Source organism: Melospiza georgiana, chromosome 6 (assembly GCF_028018845.1).
Source record: "Melospiza georgiana isolate bMelGeo1 chromosome 6, bMelGeo1.pri, whole genome shotgun sequence".
NCBI lineage: Eukaryota > Metazoa > Chordata > Aves > Passeriformes > Passerellidae > Melospiza > Melospiza georgiana.
Window position 1 is genome coordinate 42,306,165 of NC_080435.1, and position 24,052 is coordinate 42,330,216.

Sequence of the window (24,052 nt, forward strand, 5' to 3'; positions counted from 1 at the left end):
TCTGTGCTCAAATCCTTTGTGCCACTGTCAGGGTGTCATGAGTTGGTGTGGGTTGTGGGAAACTGGAGCAAGCCAGTGTCCCCATGACAGGAGGTGGTGGGGAGGAACCACCAGCACTGACCCCCACCTGCCTCTCTCCAGGGATGAGGAGATTCAGAGCAAGTGTGGGATCGATGCCACCACCTACCTCTCCTTCCAGCGGCACCTCCTGGTCCTGCTGATGCTGGTTTGCGTGCTCTCCGTGGCTGTCATCCTGCCTGTCAACTTCTCTGGGGACCTCCTGGGTAGGTGCTTCCCTAGTCACAGGATGACTCAGGAGTGCCATGCAAGCTTCCAAGCCTTTGGACAAACATTGTGCCTCTGGGAAAGAAGGAAAAAAAAAACCCTCTCTCAGAAGCCCCCATGTGAGCAGGAGCTCACCCTCAGCTGGGTGACAGATGAGCATAAGAGGCTGGGAAATTCAGGGCAGTGGGGACTTGGGGATCTGGGAGATGGAAAAGAAGGGACCAAAGACCACAGCCAATAACTGCAATATGGACATGCACACTGCACTGTGTTCTCTTAACCTTCTGCTTCTCCTCTTCCTCTGCAGGACACAATCCTACCCACTTTGGCCGGACAACTATCGCCAACATCCCAACTCAGTAGGTGCTCCCACAGGCAGGGGGGCTGTGTGTGCTGCTGGGAGCACCTAAGCACAGTACTCACCACAGCCCTGTGGTGGGGACAGGGACAGGTCCATGTGAGCCACACACCACTCACACTGGCTCTCCTGTCTCTCTGTACTACATGAGCACAGTTAGGGCAGCCAAGCCAGTGGCACTGCTCTTGCACCCCACTGCTGGCAGAAGTGCTCTTGGGGATGTTGTGTAGCTGCATCTCTGTAGTATCTCAGTCAAGAGCCTGGGTGCTGCCCCTCAAGTTCTTGGGGTGAGTGTCTGACAGCTGGCACCAGGGGGTCCTGCTGGGTGGAAGGGGTGGCCATGAGTGAGATGCTGAGTGCCAGGCTGGTCCTTGTGCCACATGCTCACCACAGTGCTCACTGCTCCCCACTTCTTCTCTTGCAGAGACCGTCTTCTGTGGCTGCACAGCATCTTCGCCCTAATCTATTTTATCTTCACCGTCCTTTGTATGGCTCACCACTCTGTGCACCTGGAATACAGAGAGAATGAGAAGGTGAGAAACCACCTCTCCTCCAACCCTGCCTTGTTCAGTGCTGCTAATGGCTAACTTCTTGCTTTGCACAAATGCTGGTCCCAGTAGGTACAGAGGTTTTCAGGAACAGTATGAAACTGGGCTGGCAGGAAAAGGTGTGGCTGTTTTTCACCAGCTTCTGGATAAAGTGACAGCCTGGAGGCAAATCTCTCTCTCTTGTCTTGTATCTTGAGACTGAAGTCCTGCTGTATTCATTTGTCTGGGGTATGGCATTGTCTGGCTGTGCCCTCAGGGTTTGGGACTGGGCATTGAGGAGATCTGTGCTGACTTGCCTCTGGGGTGGCAGCTGGTGGCCCAGCTCGCTGCTGGATGGACAGGATGGCAGCATTCTGTCCTGCAGCTCCATCCTGCAGATCCATCCTGCAGATCCCGTTGCCTCTTCTCTTCCCCAAGGTTGCTCGGACGCTGATGGTTACCCACATCCCCAAGGAGATCACAGACCCTTCACTTATCATCAAGCATTTCCAGTGAGTAGCCATGTGCCACAGCCTTGCTGGGTGAGTGGCAGGCAGGTGGCAGGGAGTGTCCCTGTCCCCTGGCTGCTGGTGCCACCATGTCCCTGTGCTTGCAGCGAGGCTTATCCCAGCTGCACCGTCACCAATGTCCAGTTTTGCTTTGACGTGCGCAAGCTGATGAAGCTGGATGCAGAGAGGTGAGTGCATGCATGTCCATGTGGCCTCTCTGGGAGGGTGTGCTGCTCCTGCCCACCACACCAAGGCACCCAGTCTGGCTTTATGTTTGTCTGTCTGATGCTCCCCACATGACCTTTGCTATCGGCTTCCTGGCAGGCGCAAAGCAATGAAGGGGCGGCTTTATTTCACCACCAAGGCACAGAAGGAGGGGAAGATCATGATCAAAACTCACCCCTGCGCCCGCATCTTCTGCTGCCACTTCTGTGGCTTTGATGAGGTGGGAGGCTGCAGGCAGGGCTGCAGGCAGCACACCTGCACCACGGGCAAGGCAGAGCATGACAGCTTGCCTCTGCCCCAGCCCCGTGCGCAGCACAGCCCTGGCTGCTCCCACAGGTGGATGCTGAGCAGTATTACGGGGAGCTGGAGGAGAAGCTCACAGATGAGTTCAATGCAGAGCGCAACCGCATCACACTCAAGCGGCTTGATATGGCCTTCGTCACCTTCCAGGACGAGCGGATGACAGCTGTGTGAGTGCCCCTCATGCACAGGCCATGGGGATGTCCATCAGCCTGTTGGCCACCACTGCTGGGGAGCTGGGGCACCTTGCCAGCTTTTCCCACCAAAGCCAGGCAGTGGGTCGGTCTCTTCTTTGCCTCTGCCATCTGCAGCATTGCCTGCCCCGTTTAGGCTGTGGGAAGCGTCTCACGAGAAGTGAGCCCTGACCCCTGGCTCCCTCTTCCTGCAGGATTTTGAAGGACTACAGCCACATCCACTGCCGCAAGCACCCCCAGCAGTCCTCTGTCACCACCGTGGTCAAGTCACACCACTGGGGTGTTTGCTATGCCCCTTCACCCAGTGATATCATCTGGTGAACCCCCATGGCAGGAGGGAGGGAGGCAGGGGGAACAAGCAGATATGGGGAAGCCCATGTCCATACCTATAAGGAGCCCATGTACCTAGCTATAAGGAGACTATGCCCATAGCTGTAGGGAGCCCAAATAGCTGTAGGAAACCTGTGTCTGTATCTGTAGGACACTTTCCAAGGGTGATGGGGGCTGAAAATCCCTCCTATTGCCACAGCAGAAGTCAGCAGGAGCAATTGGGGTAATCCTCCCAAAGGTGGCAGGGTCCAGCCAGCTGAGATTAGATTGCCAGAGTGTGATTTGTCTGGCCTGGTTCCAAAGCCTCCTGATGGTATGAGCCTCCACTGTGGCTATTCTCTGGTTTGGGGGGCTGTGCATATGACAGCAAAGCACCGTGGGGAGGGGAAGAGGGTGAGCTCAGAACAGTGTCTGCCAGGATGGTTGGTGTAGATAGCAGGAGGCAGAGCTTCATGAAGCTATGATGGGAGGCCCAGGACACAGGGGCCTCATCCTCATCATGTTCAAGTTGTGTTTTCCTCTTACAGGGAGAATTTATCAGTCCATGGCACATCGTGGTGGGTGCGATTCATTCTGCTTAATATCTGCCTGTTCCTCCTTCTTTTCTTCCTCACAACGCCAGCCATCATTGTCAACACTATGGACATGTTCAATGTCACACACCCTGTGGAGAGCCTCAAGGTAGTCCCTTACCCATGCCAATTTTCCTGAAAGTCCGTAATTTCCAGGCTTATCTGTGACAGGTGGAGGGCACCAGCTCTACACTGTCCTAAGATGAGCCATCACCAGGATGGGTATTGATGGGAAACAAAGTCATTGATGAGATCATGTCTGTGCTTGCTATCCATCCCCTTCTCGTTGTGTTTCCAGTGGCAGAGCCCTGGGGCAGCACCTGAGCTTTGGTGCTGATGCCTCCATGGAGGCAGGCAAGTTGCTGTCTATTCAAAAAGAAAGGTTTGGAAAGAGCTCAGGAGATGTCAGGAGCTGCCAGCAGCACAGCCCCTTCTTGCTCATTGACCTGTGAGCTTTTGGGTGGGCACTGGGGCTCAGAACATGGCTGTGGTGCCCTTGGTTGGTCTCAAGTTCTTATTTCCTGAAACAAATGCCCCTGCTCAGGGAGGGATGCTCCAGCCCACCTGCCGCACAGACCATTGTGTGCAGTCTCCAGCCTGGCTGTGCTATGGTGGGTTGCTGAGGGGGTGTTTGGCCTCTCTCTTCCTGCAGAACCCCATCATCACCCAGTTTTTCCCCACGCTGCTGCTCTGGGCCTTCTCCGTCTTCCTGCCCTTCCTTGTCTACTACTCAGCATTCTTCGAGTCTCACTGGACAAGGTAATGGGGCTGGTCCCCACAGTCCCCAGGGCTGCCACAGATGGGAGGAACTGCAGTGGAAAGGGGAACCCAGCCTGCAGGGAGGCAGGCAGTGAGCAGCAGACCCCCCCAGTGGAGCAGAGCCCCCTTTGTCCATGCACAAAGGAGCCATTTGCTTCCCAAAGTCCTCAACACTTTCAGACTACTGACAAAGTCAGTTGGTTTTAAGATGGATCTTAAAGATGGAAGAAGTTTGTAAGAGGGACGGTGTGATGGTGGACTGGCAGCAGCAGGGCCATCCCAGGCATGCTTCCAGTCCTCCAAGGCAGAGGTATGGGTTCAAGATGCTTAAAGTAGGGGAAACTGCCCGGCTCCTACAAGGAGCTCTCTTTGTCTTGACCCTCCATCAACCCCAAACCCTGTGCCTCATCTGATAAGTCCTTGCAGGAGCTTTGTCACCACCTCCTTTCCTTTTTCTGGGGGAAACAGGTCATGAATTCACGCTAGACATCTGCCTCTTATTGGGTGTCTATACCAGCAGGGATGGTAGGAGAGGGCAAAGATGAAGGAGATGAGAGGCTGCAGCAGATTCCTCATGGTGACACACCCTAGCCTGGGAGAGTCTTTGCAAGGCCCCAGTGGATGTACAGACCAAATGCACACAACTTTTCACTCCTTGGTGAAAAGCGAGACCAAGCCCAGCCCCTCACCCCACCTTCTGCTCTTTCCCAAAAAAGTGCAATGTTCTTTTCTTGTCTTCCCTCTCTGCAGGTCAAGTGAAAATCAGATCACCATGCACAAGTGCTTCTTCTTCCTGGTGTTCATGGTTATCATCCTGCCCTCGCTGGGTCTGAGCAGGTACAGACACCCTGCCATGCTGCTCCCCCTGCTCCTAAGCTGCCAGGATCACACCTAGGCCCTGCAATCCAGCCCCAAAGGGCTAAGATCCCATTGCCCACTGAAACACAGTGATCTCTGGGGAGGAAAACACTCCTTTAGCAGTGCTGAGCCACTCATACATGGTCACAGATGGAAACCTTCCCTGCAGAGGAGTGGAGCAGAGCAGCTTACCAGGCTGACACAGCTGACCCAAGGGGGCTGGTGGCAGTGATCAGCTGCTGCTTGGGTTCAGCAGACCCTAAAATGACCTGGTCAGGTCTTGCATAGCTCCAGCTACAGTAATGCTGGTGGCCATCCAGGAGGCGAGCACACACTCCACAGTGGTCTCGTGTGGCAGAAGGGGCTGCCCTGGCAGTGTAGGGTGCAGAGGGTTTTGCCCATTCAGGACAGGGAAAAAAGCACGTTCCTGCTGGGTGTCTCTCACATTGCTCTGTAGCTTCCCCTCTGTCTGAGCTGCTCCTCTTGTATCCCCTCCAGCCTGGACCTGTTTTTCCGCTGGCTCTTCGACACCCACTTTCTGGATGAGGCTGAAGTCAAGTTCCAGTGAGTAGCAGGAAGCTCCCAAACTTCCCAGGCAAGCGGGAGCACCTGTTGTCCACCGCCAGCAGCTCTTGCAGCTCCTGCCTGAGCATTCTCTCACTGTGTCACCTCTCTGTCCCCGGGGCAGGTGCGTTTTCCTCCCAGACAATGGCGCCTTCTTCGTCAACTATGTAGTGACCTCCAGCCTGATTGGGACAGCCATGGAGCTGCTGCGCATCCCAGGCCTCCTCGTCTACACTGCTCGCCTCTGCTTCGCCAAGTCCGAGCCCGAGCGGCTCCATGTCAAGCGGGTATGTGGCTCTGGTCACCTGGGAGCCTTCGTGACCCCAGTGCAGCAGAGATGCACTCCCTGCAAACTCAGGCTGTCGTGGTTCTGTGGGGATGCTTATGGGGATTTCTTCAGGCCCCTTGGGGGCTAGTGGGGGTGAGGCAGTCCTGTGGGCCAGGCTGCAAGTGCAGGCTTTGCAGTGACAGAGGTGGCAATTACTCTGTTGGTTGTGCCCCAGAGTCAAGCTTACCAGTTCCAGTTTGGACTAGAGTATGCCTGGACCTGCTGTATCTTCTCTGTTGTCATGACCTACAGCATCACCTGCCCTATCATCGTCCCCTTTGGTGAGTATGATCCCATGCCCATGGTCCCAGCCATGCCAAGAACAGCCTGTCCCAGCCACCAGCAGCAGCATGGGAGTGCAGGCTTCCTGCATGGTACAGAGGGCACCCTTGGGCATCGTCCCAGGGCCTGCCCTGCTGTCCCTGTGGCCTGGCTGTCCCCACTGCCCTCCATCCAAATGGCTCCTCTTGTCCCACCAGGGTTGCTCTACATGCTGCTCAAGCACATGGTTGATCGGTACAACATTTACTATGTGTACATCCCCACCAAACTGAACCAGCGCCTCCACGTCGCCGCCATCAGCCAGGTCGTGGTGGCCCCCATCCTCTGCATGTTCTGGCTGCTCTTCTTCTCCGTCCTGCGCCTCGGTAGGGAGAGCCTGGAGCTGTGCCCTGCCACTGCTGAGGGTCCTGTCTGATATTTGGGGGTGATGAGCCACTGGTGTCACCCTTGAGTTAGACGCAGCATGGAGGGTGATAAGGGTGGTGTGAAGACCTGGCAGATGAAGGAGGTGTCAGCTTGTATTTTGGGAAGGGGGTTGAGAGCTTGTAATACCCAAAGCAGGCACCAGCCTGGTGCTCAGCTGGACATGCAGCAGGTTCTTGGAGGCTTATATGCTGCCCCAGTGTCTCTGTGCTCTAGGTCCCACCCGGCCTGTCACCCTCTTCACCTTTGTGGTCCTCCTTTCCTGCATCATCTTCTCCTTCTTTGGCCTCTGCCTGAAGAAGCTGCAGCCACGGAAACCCTCAAGCTACCAGGTGAGCGCAGCCAGCCACCTGCTCTGTTCCTTCACCCCCGTGCATCCCCTCCTGGCTTGCCCTGGGGAATCTGAGATAGCACCTGGCTGTCCCTACCAAAGCTTTGCCCTCCCAACCATGATTTCCTCATGGCCTCCTTCTCCTCAGATGTCTGACCAGTCTGAGGGCGCCTTCAATGACGTGGAGCGGAGCAGCGTTTCCTCCACCCCTAACTCCAATGTGAGTACCCCTTCCCAGCCCTGCTGTGGCCATCTGCTCTCGCTCCCCGGGTCCTGATGGCCCCCTGCCCCCCGGGGCAGCTCTTTGTGGCCACCGTCCTGCAGGAGCCTGAGCTGAGCCTGACGCCGGCAGCCTCTCCGGCACACCAGTCCTATGGCACCATGGGCAACCACCTGGAGCCAGCAGAGGATGGGGAGGATGGGGGGCTGCAGAGCTTCGAGACAGAGCTGGAGACCGTGGAGGGCGAGTACAGGAGCGGCCCCGTGATGGAGAGCCAGGCTCGCTACCAGTGAGCATCCCTGCCACAGCTGAGACTGTGCTGGGAGTGGAGGACGTGCCCTGGGGCAGGAGGAGCCTTCCCTGCACTGGTGGGGCCACCTTGCTGATGGAGCAGGGGATGACAAGACTGATGTGAGGGAGAGACCCCATTGCATGGGCAGTGGCAGGAGGGTCTGATGGTCCTTCCTGTTGCCTGCACTGGCTGAGCCCCCTAGTGCCCCCCTGTCCCCATCTGCCTCTTCCAGCACACATGGGGAAGAGGGGGTGCAGCAGAATAGGGAGAGGGTCTCTCTGAGAGGCCATGCTTTTGGGGGCAGGAGGGAGGCCCTGTCCCCTCTGAGAGGAGGAAGCAGCCCAGACAGCCCAGATGAATGTGCCTGCCACCACGCTGTCCTCTGGGTCCTCAGTGGCAGGGGACAGCCACCCGTAACCCTTGCATCTCACCCCAGCCATCCACTGCTCAGGCAGCTCTGCTGCCTCCCCTGCTGCTGGCCTGCAGGCTGCTGCCTGCCCCTCTTTGCCCATTTCAGCAGGGGCTGCTGACATGCCTGTGCTTTGGTGGAGGAGGTGGGTGTCCCTACATCTGCCACCAGAGCCCCTACATGAGCACCAACAGCCCTGCACCAAGGTAGGCATCAAATGCAAGCCCAGCTCTTCCTCAGCCTCTCACCCCATCCCCCCCATCTTGTTGCACAATGCCTGTGCCCTTGGGCTCTTGAGGAGAAGTGGAAGGTCAAGAGACAAGTGTGTTTAATGGCTTTGAGGGCAGCTCCTTTTCACTCCTCTTCCCTGGCAGCACCCATCGTGCTCATGCTCTCACTGGGGCTGCCCATGGGACCCAGAATAGCTCTGTCCTAATGCAACAGAACAGGGGGGACAGGTGGAGGCTGGCAGGACCTGGGCTTCCAGGTCCTCCTGGTCCACCACATCCTGCCTGCCTGTCCTTGTCCACAAGCTGCAGCTGTGGGATGCTCCCCCAGTAGCCACACTGCCTCTCAAGTGTGAGTCCTGCTGTGATTAGTGTAAATGTGCCATTACCTGCCCAGACAGCATCCCTGGAGTTTTCCAGCTCATCCAGAATACCTGTGGTGGCCTCTGGGGATGAAGGTTTATCCTCATTCTCCTCAGCTCCTCTCCCACCAAAACCCACCTGGGCATGCTGGCTCCTCACTCAGCCCTGCTTTGGCCTCAGGGCTGATTTTCCTGCCCCTGATTCTCCTGCTAGCTTCAGAGCAGCCAGAGTTGCATCGTCCCAGGGCAGTGCAGGGAGGGAAGGGAGGAAGGCACAGCTCTGCCAGCCCCAGGGCTGCTGGCATGCCGAGTGCTGTTGTGTGAAGGCAGATGCTCCTTGGCACTGGTTAGCATTAGCAGTGCCACTGGGAGGAGGGGTAGTGTGCCAGCTCTGGGCTGGGGGCAGGTTGAGAAGCAGCCCAGCAGTGAGAGCATTAAGGGGGCCCTTAGGACGTTCCTGTGGGGCTGGTGGATCTCAGCTGGCTGGCAGTCCCATGGCCCCCGTCCCACCTGCGCTCCTGCACGCTGGGGCGGTGGCTGTGGCACCCTAGCCACAAAGGGGCTGCCTCGGGGGAGCCTTGAGCTCAGACACACCCTTCTAATCCCAAAAAGTTCCCTGGGGGGGTTGTGGCCTCCTGCCCAGGTGCCCCCGTGGCTGCCCACAGCTCAGCTGCTCCCCTCACTGCCTGCTCCAGAGGCAGCCCCAGGCAGGGCACGGGCATGCTGGTGGCCTCTCTGAGGGTGGAAGCAAGTGCCTGCTAGTGGCACTGTGTCCTCGGGAGCTCGGGCTGCTGGTCTGATTGCCCTTGGCTGCCCCTCTGCAGGAATGTGCCAGAGGTCTGTACCTTCTCGTGATTTATTGCTATGACCGTGCCTTGAATAAAATGACTTCACCCAGCTGCTGCCTGGCGTCATCGCCCCCATGCGTCTTCCTGGCACTGGTTAGGGGGAACCCTTGCCACTGGAGCCTTTTCCCACCTATGGGCTGCTTTTGACCCTGCCTGGGACATCCTGCACATGCTTCATGGCAAGGAGACTGCTTGGACACATCCCCACCTCCAGACTGCCCACTATGATCCCCATAAAAACAAACCCCAACATATGGGCAGAAGCAACAAAGTTTCAGGAGTGGGAGGGCACCTCACTGTCCCAGATAGACTGGCACAGCCCTTGGCACCATCCCCCCATTGAGGGTGGGCTGGGACACTCGTGTGCCTTTCTTGCCCACCTTCTGTCAGCAGTCACTGCATTGGCAGCGCTGGCTCAGAACACCACCAAAGGTGCAGATGCTGCTTGAGGGTAGCCCAAGGGTGGCCTGGAGCCCCTCTGGAACCACAGCAAGGGTCAGGGACAGGAGGAACCCATCCCATCTGAGGATGGAGTGGTGTATCCAAAGTTGAACTACCCACCAGCAAGTCCCAGGGAAGGGGGTGAACACCATTTTGGAAGTCCTTCTCTAGATTTTGAGAGAACAGTGTCCTTTTCTGCCCTCCTCCCTCCCAAAATACACACTATTTTTTACCTCAATTCCTACTTGAATGATTTGCCTCTGGTTTCAGCAGGTTCCTCCTGCTGGCTCCTCCTCAGCTTCCCTGGAGTGAGCCCTGCCACTCTGGTTAATGGCACGGGGCAGGAGGCATGGGGAGGGCTTCCCTTTGGGTGAACACCTGGGAAATGTAAAACCCATCGCATGCCCCTACAGAGACCCCCCACGATTGGTAAGGAGAGGTAAACAGAGTTAACACCGGGCAGTGCTGTGCTGGGGAGCTGGGCAGGGGCTCTGGCTGGGAGCTGGGCAGGGCCCCTGGCTGCAGCTTCCCCAGGCCTCACACCGGGAAGCTCCCCAGGGCCTGCTGAGGGTGTCAGCCCTGGCACACTGCACTCTGCCTTGAACCCCGCTCACACCCCGCTCCCTGAGGGCAGCCTGCACTCAGAATCCCTCACAGCCAGGCCCAGCAATGGCATGGAGTCTCCCACTGTGCCAGCTGCTGGCAGGCAGTGACAGGACCGTCCCCACTGGGCAGCAGCCACAGCAAAGGGGAGTCTGTGGGAGCTTAGCAAAACTCCCTGCTGGCACAGGCAGCCAAAGATGGGAGTGCTGGTGGAGCCTGCCAGGCTGGCCCTACCCTGCAGTGCCAGGTTTGGGCTCCCACCACCAGTCCTGAGACCAAGAGTGGGAAAATTAACTATCAATGACCCAAAGGGGGTATTTCTTTAAATTCAGATCTCTGCTGCTCTCCATGCCCTTCACAGCCCATCACACATTGCCTTTTGGAACAATCCCATCCTAAATGGGCAGCATGGCTGTCTCAGGATGTTTTTCCTTCTCTCCTGTGCCAGGGCTGGGATTTCCAGCCTTTGGAAGATGCTATTACAGACCCTGGCCTGGCTTCCCCACTCTAGGCACCATTCTTCCAGCATCTTTCCCAACTCTCACAGGGCTGGAAACCCTTCATGTCAAAGCTAGAACATGCTAGAAGACAGAACCTCCTGCATCCTCACCAGCTGCTCCCTGGGCAGGGTTGCTGGAATGACTCTGCAATCCAGTTATGGCAGGGTGGATGATGCTCCATGGAACCAGACAGGACTTCATTATGAAGTCCATGCTCTGCTGCTGATGATGACCAGCACTGGGTGACCAATGGCAGGTGACCAGCAACAGGTGAGCCCATGCTATGACAAAACAAAAAAAGCAGTATCTGAACAACAGAAAAGGGAATTTTAGGCTGATTGCTTAAAATTCTGATTCCCTTAGAGATTATCAGACTTGAAGGGTCTGAGCAATCAGTAGCAGGGTGTCTCTGTTAGCACCTCCACTGCTCACCTGCTGAATTACCAGGCACAAAAGCTCCCAACATGCTTTTGCTGGTGGATGCCTTCTCATGTCAGTCAAGCTGCACTACACAAGCGCTCCCAGTGACCAATATCTCCAAAGCTAGAATCAACAAGAAACTCCCCTCTGTCATTCTTTTTTCCTGGTCTGCTTGGGGCTTTTATATTAAAATAAACACAAGGCATCAGAAAAGGCGAAGACTCACTGTTGTTTTTTAATAAACAGTACAGCTGGGTATAAGAGGCACACAAACCAGTTCTCTTGGGAGTTACATAAAATGTGGCACAGAAGAGCAGACGTCAAGGAGCTGGGAAAGCTAGAGGGAGCAGGGATGGTTTGGGTAGTAACACTCATATCCCACCCATCACAGAGCTGCCTACTTGTCACACGGAGCCAGGAGGTGTCCCATGATGCTGAAGGCTGATGCCCCATAACAGGGTTGCAAAGAGGACATTCCCAAACCCTCGTGCCCCCTACAGCGCCATCAAAGCCCCAGCTCCTCCATCCCTCACTACTGGGTGCAAGAATGGGGAGAACTCCACCTGACTCAGCTGATGGAGAGAGTCATGGGCCAGGATGGGCAGGACACCACCACACTGCAGGGCTGCAGGGGCAGAACATGGTACCATGGGGAAGACAAGGAACACTGTCTGTTTCACAACACCTGTTAACTTTCCTCCAAACACACCTTGGGGGGGTTTTTGATGGTAGCCCATGGCACTGCACTAGAGACCCATCTTACAGGGCACCTCATCATCCCCTCCATGGCAGGGGCCTAGGAGACCTCAGTTACATTGAGCAGGCAGCTTTCTCCTGCCCCAGAGTGGAGGACATCTGAGAACAGGAGGAATGTGTCTTCAGAACAGGAGCATCTCAGACCTCAACACTGGGCTCCTACTGCCCTGAAGAAGCAGAAAAAAGGGTGCCTGTAACTGAATAATTGCTCCATGTCCTTGTCTGGGGCTAACAGTGGCCAGAAACATTGTTCTACATATTCCACAGTGACTTCCCCATAAAGATGAACTCTTCCTCAACGTGCTCAAGTTCAGCCCCTTCACAAAGCCTTCAGGTGCTGCCTCTCAGCAGTTTTCTGAGATTTCTTCTAGCAGATGCTGTCTCCTCATTGCTGTAAGCGTGAGGAACTCTGCAGATGGGCACTGTGAGCAGCTGGGGAGCGCTCCAGATTCTGACAGCATTGGCAGAAAGATTCCAGCTCTGCTTCCTCTGGCCAAGAGCCAGAATTTCTGGAAGCTGTTGCTATGACACGATTGCAACCTTCATTTTAAAGACATCTTTTCCTTGGATTTATTTTATTTTCCTAAACACAAAGCAGTAAACAGGCATTGCTACTGCTGCTGTTGCTGCATTTCAGATAGCTCTAAGGTTAAACCAGCTGGCCAAATCAACACAAAGCCTTTCAGCTGACAGCCCAACCCTGCCAAAAGTAGTCTCACCTTGGGATTAATGTGACACCATTGCCTGAAGCACTCCTAGGAAACCTACTGGGTTGTGGCCAACCTGACACAGGGAAAAGCCAGGGATCCCATCCAGGTCAGAGGCAAGGAAGAAAAAAGCACCAGGATCAACCATCTGGTAGGGATATATTGATGATGGGAGAGGGGGAAAACTCTCTGCAAGGTTTGAGGACAGCCACACGGTGTGACCAGCCTTGCTCTCTTGCTGCCTTTTGACCTGGATGGAGCCAAATCTGTCACTGCCACAGCTGAGCCAGGTACAGCAGCACAGGAGGACTGAGCATGTCAGACCTGGCAGGTAAAGCACAGCAAATGGGATTTTGGGCAAATAAGCCCAACCCCAAGTGCCAGCTGTCACCTACCTGGGGTAGCAAGAGGAGGGAAGATGAGCAAGCTAAAACCCAGAGTAGGCACCTGGGTGTTGGTGTTCCTGAAGGAACTTGGGGCAGGGTGGCATAGCTGTGCTGCGGCACTGCCAGGCTTTCTGCAGGGACACGCCCTGCCAGCCCTGAGCAAAGGCAGACACACGCTCGTGTTGAAGCAGGATGGAACCAGGTGAGAGCCCTGCAGCAGTGTGAGTGGCAGACGCAGCCATGGGCTGGGGCACACAGCAAGACAGAGGTGGGGAGAGGCAGCGAGTGTGGTGTGAGACTCCCTGTGCTCAGGAGCGCTGCACGGTCAGGGACAGGGATGGCTGGCAGGAGCTAGTCCCCTTCTGGGAGGCTCTCCCAGCCACGTTGCATGGCTTTCACCACAGCACTGTAGAGTTTGCTCCAAGCTTCCTGCACCTCTGGGCTGAAGGCAGCACCAAGGCATTTCTCCAGCATGTACAGCAAGGACTCGCCGACAGTCTGCAAACCAAACAAGGAGGTGTCAAGCTCAGCACCAGAGGATGACATTCAGTCTCTTGTCTCACTTTGCCACCTTTTTTGACTTCTACAGTTGCAGGGCGCCTGCTCCTCTTCCACCAACAGTACCAGGCCCCTCCAGTCCCTGGCTCATCAGAGGGGGCCCAGAACCAGCCCATGCCATCCTCTTCCCTGCCCTGTGCTGGCCCTCACCATGGATGAGTGTGGAGTGGAAGTCAGGGAACAAGGGCTGACACTGCACATGTAACGCCAGGGGAGAGGTGCACATCCCGTTTCTGTGGCTCCCAGGTGCAGGTGGCTGGCCCCATCCCTTGGCAGAGCTGTGGAGCAGCAGAGCTGAGCAGTGCCCTGATGTCAGGAGAGTGGATCAGACTCCATACTGGATGCTTAGGGCATGTCTCAGCGCCTCAGGCTTCTCCACAGGGCACTGCTCCTCACAGAGCTGGGAGCAGCCCCATGCAGGAGCACCCTCCCACTGAGTCAGGGCTGGCGGGCATCACTGCCCCAAACAAAAGGGACCCTGCTGCCTCTGAAGAGAACACAAGCTAGCAATAGGAACGAGCCAGGTGTGGGTTAGAAAGCTTTTCTTCAGCCCACCCTTTCCCACTGCATTTCTGTCCATGCTTGACAGCAGGAGAGGAGTGATCAAGGGTTTAATATGGAAGATGCTTGGGTGTTACTGGCATGAAGGAAGCAGGGGCTGAGGTGCAGCAACCCCATCCCAGTGAAGACACAGAGAGGTGGATGCTCCCTTTTCCAGGTGGGGTGAGGTTTGCCCAGAGCATCAGATGCAAAGGATCCAGGGCAAAGGCTGAGCCTGCAGCCCTGTGGCACAGGAGAGACTGCAGTGTCCTAAACCATGGCCCTCTTCAAATAGTGGAAATGCTTTGCTCCCATCTATCCTTTCTGCCTGGGCTTACTGGGCAAGGGCAGAAAACAAGGGGAACTCAAAGGTTTCCCTCACTGGGGCAGTGGCACTACATTGCTATCAGCACCTTGGACAGGCTGCCCTGAGCCATCAGCTCTCTCCAGACAGCTGAAGCCAGAGGAAGGATGGGGCAGCTGAGGGCTGCAGGCAGGGGTGAGCAAACACAGCCACAGCGAGACAAGGGAGAACACCTCACCGAGAAAGACTCAACCTTCACACCAACTGCCTGGTGCTTCTTGCCAAGGTTGCAGAGATACTCTTCCAGGCAGGACAAGTTCTCCAGGTGGCTCACAGCAGCATCAATCACCAGCATCACCTAGCACAGGAGCAGAAAGGCAGAATGGCATTACAGAAAGGTTCAGCTTCCTTCCCAGAGGAAACAAAGTGTCTGATCCTCTACTTCACCCTTGTCAGCCTGACCCTCTCCCAGGCCAGATGCCCTCTGAGCTTTTCTTTGCTCTGCTGTGATCCATGTGTCCCATCAGTGAGGCTGGCAGCAGCACACACCACATCCTTCCATGGGACACCACCAGGGCTGCACAGCAAGCAGCACTGCTGACCACCCTGTCCCAGAGGGGATAAACAGCCACACAGCAGAGCACTTGCAGGTTAAGACCTAATGCTGATGCAGTCACTAGAATTCCCATGACCCCAGGACAACTGCATGGGAACCCCAGAAGCTGCCAGGACCAGAGTTTCCAATTAGAAGTTGCCAAAATGGTGCAGTTGTGAATAAGGCCACTTCAGTTCTAAGATCAGCCAAGCTACTTTGAAGAGATGGGATGGGGAGTACAGCCAGGTCTCTTGACCTGGTGTGGTAAAACACATACCATAGTCTCCCAGGACCATTAAGAGTCAAATGGAAACAGGACAGAAAAGATTTAATGAAAGATGAAGGGAACAGACACAACAAATTAGAAGAAGAGATTAAAGCCAGGGCATAGTTATCTTGGCAAAGCCAAGAGGTGATGGAATTGTGCACTGTAATTTCAACAGGCCATTCATCTCCAACAAGAGCAAAAAACTATTTCAGCTCAAGGCAATAATCTTAACGTTGCCAATAAAGAGAGGCTGGAAAATAACAAAAAGATTGCAGCTATCAGAGGAGCTCAGTCCTGAAACAGCCTCTTAACCAGGAATAAAGACAGGCAAGCAAAGCACCAAAGTGGTTTAAAGATGGAGCCAGGCAGTTTATGAAGGCATCTGCAAGCCAAGGCTGTGCTTTGTCCCAGTGTGGCTTCTCTTCAGGGCTCAGCAAAGGGTCTGTGCTGCACTAGGTGTGCTGTGCATGCAAGAGCCTCTCCCCAGCACTGCTCCTTTCTGTGTTTGGGAGGAGGGGAATGTGCCCTGCAGCACCCCCTCAGAGGTGCTGTGGGCCTGCTGGCCCTGCAGCTGCACCAGCAGCCCCTCCACAGCAGCAGGCCCAGGGTGGCCTGGCCCACTGCCCAGGTCTGTGCCAGCTCCTGCGCAGCGTGGGCCAAGCAGGGAGCTTCACTCCTCATCTGGACATAGGTGAGCTCCCGAGGAACCTCCACAGTAGCAGAAGGATTCTTTCAGCTTTCACAGGAAGCAATCCACTCTCAGATGAGGGCATGGAAATCAGGATGGTGCCTCTTAGCCACCATGACCTGCATTCTCATTCCCTCCCCACTGTTGTAGGGCACTTAGTCCTGGCCTTCTGCTAGCATGAGTAACCCCTGCAGTTACCATCTCAGGAGGAGACTTCCATGTGGTCAGACACACCACAGTCCCAAATCATTGCCTAAGGGTTTCATCCTCCGTGGAGGCTGTGCTCCAGCCATGCCTCAGCCCCTCTCTCACCTTCCTGATGTGATCCAGGAACTCAGGGGCAGAGAGGCACTCCTGAGGGCTGGCAAACTGCTTGCAGTTGTACTGGAAAAGGGGCAGCAGGTCAGGATCCAAGTCAAACAGCCTGCAAAAGCAAGAAAGAACACCCCATCTTCTTACTTTCTAGGCCTTATTTAAAGTGCCACTCACCCCATCAGCAGCACGCTCACAGCCTACTTCTGCCTCTCTTCCCACCTACTGATCCATCTCCATCTGTAAAAGGTCCAAAAGTTCTGAAAAGTTTTAGTTGGGGCAATCCAGACTGCCTATAGACAAAAACCTTTCTGTTTCTCTAGCCCATAACCCCAGCTCTCAGACACGTATTTATGGCACTTGAGAACTGGCACCCAACCCTCTGCAGTGTCTTCCAGCCTGGCTCTGATCCTCAAAGAGTTGGCTGTTATCTCAACTATTCCCATTCCCACTTTCTGATGCTCTTGAACCCAAAAGCTCCCAAATCGGGAAGCTCCAGCAGCCATCTGGACCAAGGGAGGAATGTACAAACTCAGCTGATGCCCCACTGCCCAGCACCATCACCAGCTCCCATGTCCTCTCCCCCTGCCCCATCTCCCTTGCCAGGGTTCGTCAGGCACAAAAGGGACTCATTAGCAGCCACCCAGGTAGATACAACTGGCCACCAGTAATTCAGGCACATCTGTCTTCTCCTTATCCTGCACATTAAACTACTGCACCCCTCTCCCCCACATTCTTGTCACTGCTCTAGTCCTGCTCTGGGAGATTTGGATCCCTCTCGCTCCGAAAGCTGCTCATCAACTTTCCGGTTGCCCTTTTTAAACGACTTTTCATTGATTTTTCCTTTTTTCTCTTCACATAATTAATACATTAATCTGCTGGGGAGAGGCGAGAAGCTGGGTATCAGCCATTCCATCCGGCACACCATTTCCTCTGCCCTGCGACTGAATCCCTCCCTGGCGGCCGGGTCGGTTCCTGGGGCCGCACGGCCCTTCCCTGGTTCGCAGCCCCTCGGAGAGCAGGAGTGGCGGTGTCAGGGCGGGGGATCAGCGGCAGGAGCGCACAGAACCCGCCCGCCGCCTCTCTCGCTCTCCGTCTCGGCTGGGAAAGTTCTCCCTGGCGAGGGGCGGGCAAGGCAGGGCAGCAGCGCGGAGCGGAGCCCCCGGGCCCTGCCCCACCCGCTGCCCACGGCACCTGCGGCTCCCCGCGGGAGGGGACAGGGGACAGGGGACAGGGGCCGGTCCGGGAGCGGGCCGGAGCCGTGCCGAGCGCAGGGAAGCGTTTCTCCCGAGGAGCGGAGCCCGTCCATCCCTCCCGCACGGGTCGGCGCGGCCGGGGCCGGGTGCGGGGCGCGCATCGCGCCGCTCACCTGCTGAAGAGGACGAGGCCGTGCTGCTCGGGGCTGCCGCTCAGCCGCCGCCAGCTCTCCCGGATCAGCGCTCGCTGCCCGCCCGACAGCGGCATCCCGCTCTCCATGGCGGGCCGGGGGCGCTGCCGCTGCCCCGAGGCGAGGCGCTGGCTCGGCGGGCGGAGGGGCCGGAGAGCCGCGGCCGCCCTCGCTCGCTCCGCCGGGAGCGGCAGCGCTGCCCCCGCCACGGCCGCAGCCGCGCTCCGCCCGCCGGCACCGCCGAGCCCGCTCCAGCCGCGCCGCCCCGCCGGGAAGGGAGAGCTCACCGCGCACCGAGTGCTTCTCACTCGGGACAAGGAAGGAAGGAGGGATGGAAGGAAGAAAAAAGAAATTCGAAATGCCCCAACTTCCCTATCCCGGGCCCGCGGGGCAGAGCAGAAAGTTCAGCTGGTTCACGGCTGACATTTTCCGTCGTCCTGATTTTACAAGTGAAGCAGCAGGGCAGAGCCGTACAAGCGAGGAGACCACCGGGACCTGTCCACCTTCGCTCACCACCAGCACAGCTCCCTCTGAGCGAAACTTTGCCTGGGAGGGCCCCAGCGATGCTCCACAGCATCCTCTTGCTTTTGGCCACTTCCACTGAGACCCTGGATGCCACACAGCCACCCGCTGTCTCCACAGGCAGATGCAGTCTAGACACTGCAAGGTACGTGTCTAATTTAAGGCTAATTATGCCAGCTGAAGCAGGCAAAGTTGTTAATAATGGATGAGAAGATATGACATCTTTGTCAAATGTGCTCAGGATGCACAGACTCTCTTTGCTGTTCAGACACTGCTTAATTTGGCTGCAGGATTTACGCAGAACAGAGGAAACAAAGCAAGAAATGGCAAATGAGGTCCCAAGCAGCACAAGGGAAGTCAGGAAAGTTAAGGTTTCAGAAGGAGAGAGCAATACAAAGGTGCAACTATTACTGAAACCATCACAGTCTGCACCAAAATGACAATTGTGCTGATCTTATTACAAGTTCTGCTTCTGTACATCAGACTTATTTCTGGTAATCAGGAGAAAAGACAGAAGCCTCCGACCCATCCCAGAGGCACATTGACTAAGTGTAGGCAGAAAGGAGGCTCTTCTTGTGGGAGAATTGAGAACATTCCCTGGGAGGAGACAAGTTCAAAGGCTCAATGTTATGTTTTCAGCCCCAGCTTGTCTCCCAGGGGCCTTTCTCCTACAGAGCTGGAGTGACAGCACCGACTGCAGTGACAGCAGGAAGCCACCTGAGATGGCTCTGCAAGTGCCAGGATAAATTACCTGTTTTCTCAGGATTTTGAGACCTCACATTCTCAGCACAGACCAGACAAGATGCTGTGCAGGAAAAGCTCCACATGTGTTAAAGGAAGCTAAAGAATCCTGTCCTAAAATTGGGCACTTGAGTCAGAACTGATGGGACTGAGGAGTCCGCTAAAACAGCCTCTTGGCTGTGTGGCTTCAAAGGGCATCTTCCCACCGGGGGCTGATGATAAATCACTGCCATGATAACTGCTGAAGTGGCATGGAGCCCGAGAGGGCAGCTGGGAGCTGCAGGGTTAACCCGAGCAGGGCGGAGAGCAGCCCGGCAGCGACACCACGAACATGAACCTTCAGCTGTCCGGCGGCTGCGAACCGCAACGAGCCCCAGGTGTCATCCTTGGTCCTCTGGGCAAGGTACTCTGACATGCCAGCCGCCTGTCACAGGCACGGAGCTCCACAGAGCCTGGCTGGACGGTTCAGCCCGGCCCTGCTAACAATAAAGGTAGAACAGACAGGCAGTGGCGTGGTGCCAGCGGGCTGGAAAGGAGCACGGAGAGTCATCCCAGGCCACAGGGTGCTGAGGAGCAGAGCTGAAGTACATATGTGTAGTCACAGCAGCAACCGAGGCTGATTACTTGCTTAAGAACATTTTGAATACATTGGAGCTGGCTGATAGTGAAGGAGGAGAAACTTCACAAAAGCAAGTAGTAGTTAAGAGTGATCAGTTCCTGAAGATTTTTTGGGATGTGGGACACTTTTGCTCCCATCCATATAGGGTACCCTATCAGCTACCCTATCCCAGGGCAAGAACAAAGTACAGGTTCAGCCATCATTTCTGACAGAAAGGGTGTCTCAGACAATAGCAGTGAAGCTGGGATGGCAAAAGAAAATGGTGGCTCTTGTCCAAAATGATGCCCCTGCACCTTCCCTCTGTTCTGCAGGTAGCAGCAGAACACTCATAGGCAAGGCACAAGTGTCAGAACAGATCAGATATAAGGGCAGCAATGAGAGGGCTGAGACTGATATGCCTTCCTTCCATGGAAAACAGGAATGCCTCAGCTGAAGAAAGGGGCAATGGTCTGGCCATATCCCCACCCACCTGTTGGTACCCAGACTGGCACCCAAAACCTACAGAGGTATGACACACAGTAGAGTCCAAGAACTCTTCCCTGCCCACCAGCAACAGCTCCTTCTGGGCAGGATACATTTAGGAGCAGTTTCCCCATCTCCCCTGACTATCTGAACAGTGAATCCACCCCTTTGCTGCCTTCTGGCACTGATACATCCCCACTCTCCTGAAAAGCCCAGTATTTTTTCCCCTGTGACAGCATAGGTCTTCCAGCACAGGTAGAAGGAGCTGCAAGGAGGGACTTGAGAAGGGAGACAGGGAGAGCTCAGGGATAAGAAATGTTCAAAGCACCACTCAAAGAATTGAAAAGAGCGAGGGTTTGGGACAGACAGTGCTCTTGCCTGTGTGCAAAGCAGCTTCTCCCTTGCAGTTATGTGGCTGTCAGAGCTCCTCCTGCTGTCACAGCACCAAGGCGCTGAGAGCACAGGTCTAGAGAGGATTTCAAGTTCAAGGAAGCAAACAAGAAAACCTTTCTTCCTGTTCCAAATGTTTTGTGAGCCTTCAAGCATGAGAATCTCAGCAAGAGGTTGAGCACTGCAATGCTCTGAGGTCTGAGGGTTTCCTGTGATGGTTCCCAGCTCTCTTGGCTCCATGTACCTAACCTGCAGTTCAGCTCTTTTCTGAGCTCCTCTTGGATTCCTGCAAGACTGTCCCTGGAGCTCTCAGGAGTGAAGAACAACCAGGTCAGCAGCACAGACTGCTCCATCTGTAGGCCTCTTGAAGAAAGGGGAGGGAGGTTTTTGGAGAAATTCACTGAGATGCAAAGAGAATGATAATGCTCTTTTGTGCTTTGGGAGAACACAAATTTATCATATTTTTAGTTTGCACTGGGTTTCATTATTGTAATCTACATCCACTTTGAGTTACAGTACCAACACTCTTAACCTCCTTGCCAAGTGTCAGCTTTACTTGCTCAGTGCCTCGGTTTACCCACAGGGAAAGAAAGTTGCCCAATCTCATAAAACAGAGTGAGAGAACTAGGAGTAAGCTCATAAAGTGAGCCCAGTCCCCAGCCCAGCACTCAGGGTTCACAGCCCCTGAAGAACAACCCTTCCTGCCCAGGAAGGCCCTGTGTGCCTGGCCCAGGGATGACTGCTCTGCCTGTGCTGCTGTGGCACCATCAGTTCTCATCCCAGCTGCTGCACTAACAAACCCATATCTCCCTTTGAACTCTTGCTCATTTCCAATTCTGCATCTGTGAGTGTTCATAAATAATGACACTCTGATCTATCTGCCTCAGGCTCCCTGCTCACTTAGGATACAGACTCCTGGGCTTGGCTAATCCCCTTTGTTTCCCCTTTTCCCCAGTCTCAAAGCCAGATTATGACAAGTCTCTTTTTCCCAGACTCCCTTCACCTCCCATCCCATCCTCAGGTGGGGGCAAAAATCATGCAAGGTTCCCAGAATTCTTCTCAAGCAACCCCTCAGGCCATGGTGCAGCACAGCGCAGTAGCAAAGCCAGCCATGAAATATGGTTGCATAACAAGAATCAAAAGTGATGCAGGAGGTGATAGTCTTGTCCATAACATTATTTAGATGAGCTGCAGAGCTTGCTTGCTGTCACCATGCCTGTGGAGAGAACAGGGCAGCACTACACCCTCAGTGGTGGGGATCTGGGCTAAGAGGAGAGGGACAGGCAGAGGGGGATTGAACAGTAGAATATAATGAAAACTTCTTTTGAATTCAATTTGCTAGACATCCCCAGCTTTATCCTGAATATCCTGTGGCCAGTTAGGGAATATTTGTACAGACAGGTGAAAACAGTCATAGGATGACCAGACACAAAATGGAGAGAAAAGTCAAAGGGGATCACATGGAGCTGTTGGACCAGGTCTGGCACTTGCAGATGCTCAGACCTTACCCCAGATGTTATTTACCTTGGGCTCCCTAGCACAGTGATAACCCAACACCAACATGTTTCTTCCAAGAAGCAACCTCTGCCTTTTGTAAGGCACTCTGCCAAAGTGAGTTCAAAGAGTTCAAGACCATGTCAGTCTTGACACACAAGCTGAATTTGGTCATAAGATATGGCCATGCAGCTGTGTGCACCCCAGGCTGGTGGGATGCAAGCAAAAGCTCTGCAGCCTCATTAGCTCAACATGGTGCTCTAGCTAATGTGCCTGGCAACTTGGCAAGCATTGTGTTAGCACAGTTACCTGGCTTCTGTCCTACCTGGGATGATGCACATGGTCTTGGATTTTCCTCCAATTGTCCTTATGCATCTGGACTGGCTCATCCTTCAGCTGCTGAAACATCATGGCAAAAACTTGTAAAAGAGTGCTTTATTCATTGTGGAGTCTCCTCTGTAGTTTCCCCCCTGGATTTCTTGTTTCAGAAGGACTGTTGGTCTCTCAAGCGGTCATCGATCGTCTTCTCTCTGATCTCAACTCTCTTTGTTCTCTCCCTCCTTGCAGTTTTAATTGACACTATTGATTAGGCCATCTCTGATAAATGTTTGACCTACAGCAGTTGTCTCCAGGAATAGCATCTCGGATATGATCTATTAAAACAAAGATTGTGAATTTCACTGCACCCATTCCTTCATGTCAGGGCCGTGCCAGCATTCCCACATTTCAGCTTTGCACTCAGCCATCTGGTCTCAAAGCAAACCCCCTGTATTATTCCTTCTGTGTGTGGGACACTTCTGGCTTGAGACCTTCTCCTCCTCACCTAAGCCATTAAAGCTTTGAGGCTTTGTCAAAAATAATTCTCCTGTTCAGTGAGGAATTTTTCACCTGCAAACCGCACTGCTAGGTTCACCACTAAACCGTGTCCCCAAGTGTCACATCTATGTGGTTTTTGTACACTTTAAGGTATTGTAATTCCACCACTTCCCTGGGCAGGCTGTTCCAATGCCTGGCCACCTTCTGAATGAAGAATTTTTTCCTCATATTCAATCTAAACTTGAGCCATTTCCTCTCATCCTGTCACTTGTGACTTGAGAGGAAACTGATCCCCACCTTGCTGCAGTTCCCTTCCAGGTACTTGTAGGGAGAGATAAGGTCTCCTCTGAGCTTCTTCTTCTTCTCCAGGCTACACATCCCCAGCTCTGCCAGTTGCTTCTCATCAGAGCTGTGCTCCAGATCCTTTACCAGCTCTTTTGCCCTTCTCTGGACACGCTCTAGTACCTCAATGTCTTTCTTGCAGTGAGGGATCCCAAAAGTGAACATACGATTTGAGGTGTGAGTGCTGAGAAGGGGACAATCATTGTTTTGGTCCTGCTTGGCCACACTGTTTCTGATGCATGTCAAGAATGTACCACCTTAATGCATGTTCACATTCTCAACTGATGCTCCCCCCTTCCTCAGCTGCTTCCATTCTCCACCTTGTAATGGAACAGTTATTGTCCCTAAAGCACTGCAAGGCACCAGCACACTGCCAGGGTGTGACTCAGCTGATCCAACACAGATGCTTTCATAAGGACACATAATCTAAACTCCCATTCTGGTCAATGGAGAAACCCAGGTACTTAAGAACCACCTCATCCTAAAATACATGGTGAAAAAAATAGGTCAGGTGAATGAAGCCTTAAGATTACCTTTTGTCAGCTGCATGACAACAAGATGACAGGCTTTGGATGCAATATAGAGATAAAGCAATGACTGCAAGAAGGATAAAAATGGAAAAGCAATTTACAACAATTATAATGCTTGTCAGACTTACACCCATTCTATAAAGCACAAACTTTCTGCTTCCAGAGCATGCACTACATGGCCTAGAGCACAGTTAGTGGTGGTGTATTAGAAAACAACTCCAAAGTATAAACCTGCTTCGACAGACAGTACTTTATTCTTGTCCAAATGTATCTGTTTCCCTTCCTGTTGTGCTTACCAATACTTTGCTTGGATTGCAGTAAAATCTGATCTCCTAGAATTGCAGTCCAGCAATACTTGTGTGCTAAAAGCTGTTGTACATCATCACTATCCTAGATTAAATTCTCCAATGGGCCCATTTAAAGTTCATGTTGTTACTTCGTGAGGAATAAATGAAAGGGGGAAAAATC

General features: G+C 54.2%; 2 protein-coding genes across 5 annotated transcripts in view; one reads left to right on the plus strand and one right to left on the minus strand.

The window, feature by feature from the left end:
- TMEM63C (transmembrane protein 63C) overlaps window positions 1-9,252 on the plus strand; it is a 32,263-nt gene extending 23,011 nt beyond the window's left edge. For all 3 annotated transcript variants that reach the window (XM_058025887.1, XM_058025886.1, XM_058025888.1), the window contains exons 7-24: window positions 142-284; window positions 593-644; window positions 1,068-1,176; window positions 1,609-1,682; window positions 1,787-1,867; window positions 2,004-2,124; window positions 2,241-2,374; window positions 2,593-2,715; window positions 3,256-3,409; window positions 3,953-4,059; window positions 4,810-4,896; window positions 5,416-5,481; window positions 5,606-5,768; window positions 5,985-6,090; window positions 6,289-6,456; window positions 6,731-6,846; window positions 6,994-7,065; window positions 7,146-9,252. In XM_058025887.1, coding sequence (XP_057881870.1) covers window positions 142-284; window positions 593-644; window positions 1,068-1,176; window positions 1,609-1,682; window positions 1,787-1,867; window positions 2,004-2,124; window positions 2,241-2,374; window positions 2,593-2,715; window positions 3,256-3,409; window positions 3,953-4,059; window positions 4,810-4,896; window positions 5,416-5,481; window positions 5,606-5,768; window positions 5,985-6,090; window positions 6,289-6,456; window positions 6,731-6,846; window positions 6,994-7,065; window positions 7,146-7,358 — 2,089 coding nt within the window. In that variant the 3' untranslated portion in view covers window positions 7,359-9,252. The remainder of the gene's footprint in view (window positions 1-141; window positions 285-592; window positions 645-1,067; window positions 1,177-1,608; window positions 1,683-1,786; window positions 1,868-2,003; window positions 2,125-2,240; window positions 2,375-2,592; window positions 2,716-3,255; window positions 3,410-3,952; window positions 4,060-4,809; window positions 4,897-5,415; window positions 5,482-5,605; window positions 5,769-5,984; window positions 6,091-6,288; window positions 6,457-6,730; window positions 6,847-6,993; window positions 7,066-7,145) is intronic.
- A 2,125-nt stretch (window positions 9,253-11,377) lies between these two features.
- On the minus strand, window positions 11,378-23,985 carry NGB (neuroglobin). Of its 2 annotated transcripts, none has more exons than XM_058025673.1 (4): window positions 22,222-23,985; window positions 16,282-16,393; window positions 14,657-14,776; window positions 11,378-13,514 (listed from the first exon to the last, which is right to left on the minus strand). In XM_058025673.1, exons 1-4 carry the CDS (start codon window positions 22,305-22,307, stop codon window positions 13,368-13,370), a joined length of 465 nt encoding a protein of 154 aa, XP_057881656.1. In that variant the 5' UTR covers window positions 22,308-23,985; the 3' UTR covers window positions 11,378-13,367. The 2 variants fall into 2 exon arrangements, with proteins under 2 accessions (XP_057881656.1, XP_057881655.1); XM_058025672.1 differs by lacking the exon at window positions 22,222-23,985 and adding an exon at window positions 17,651-17,757.
- Between the last annotated feature and the right edge of the window lie 67 nt (window positions 23,986-24,052).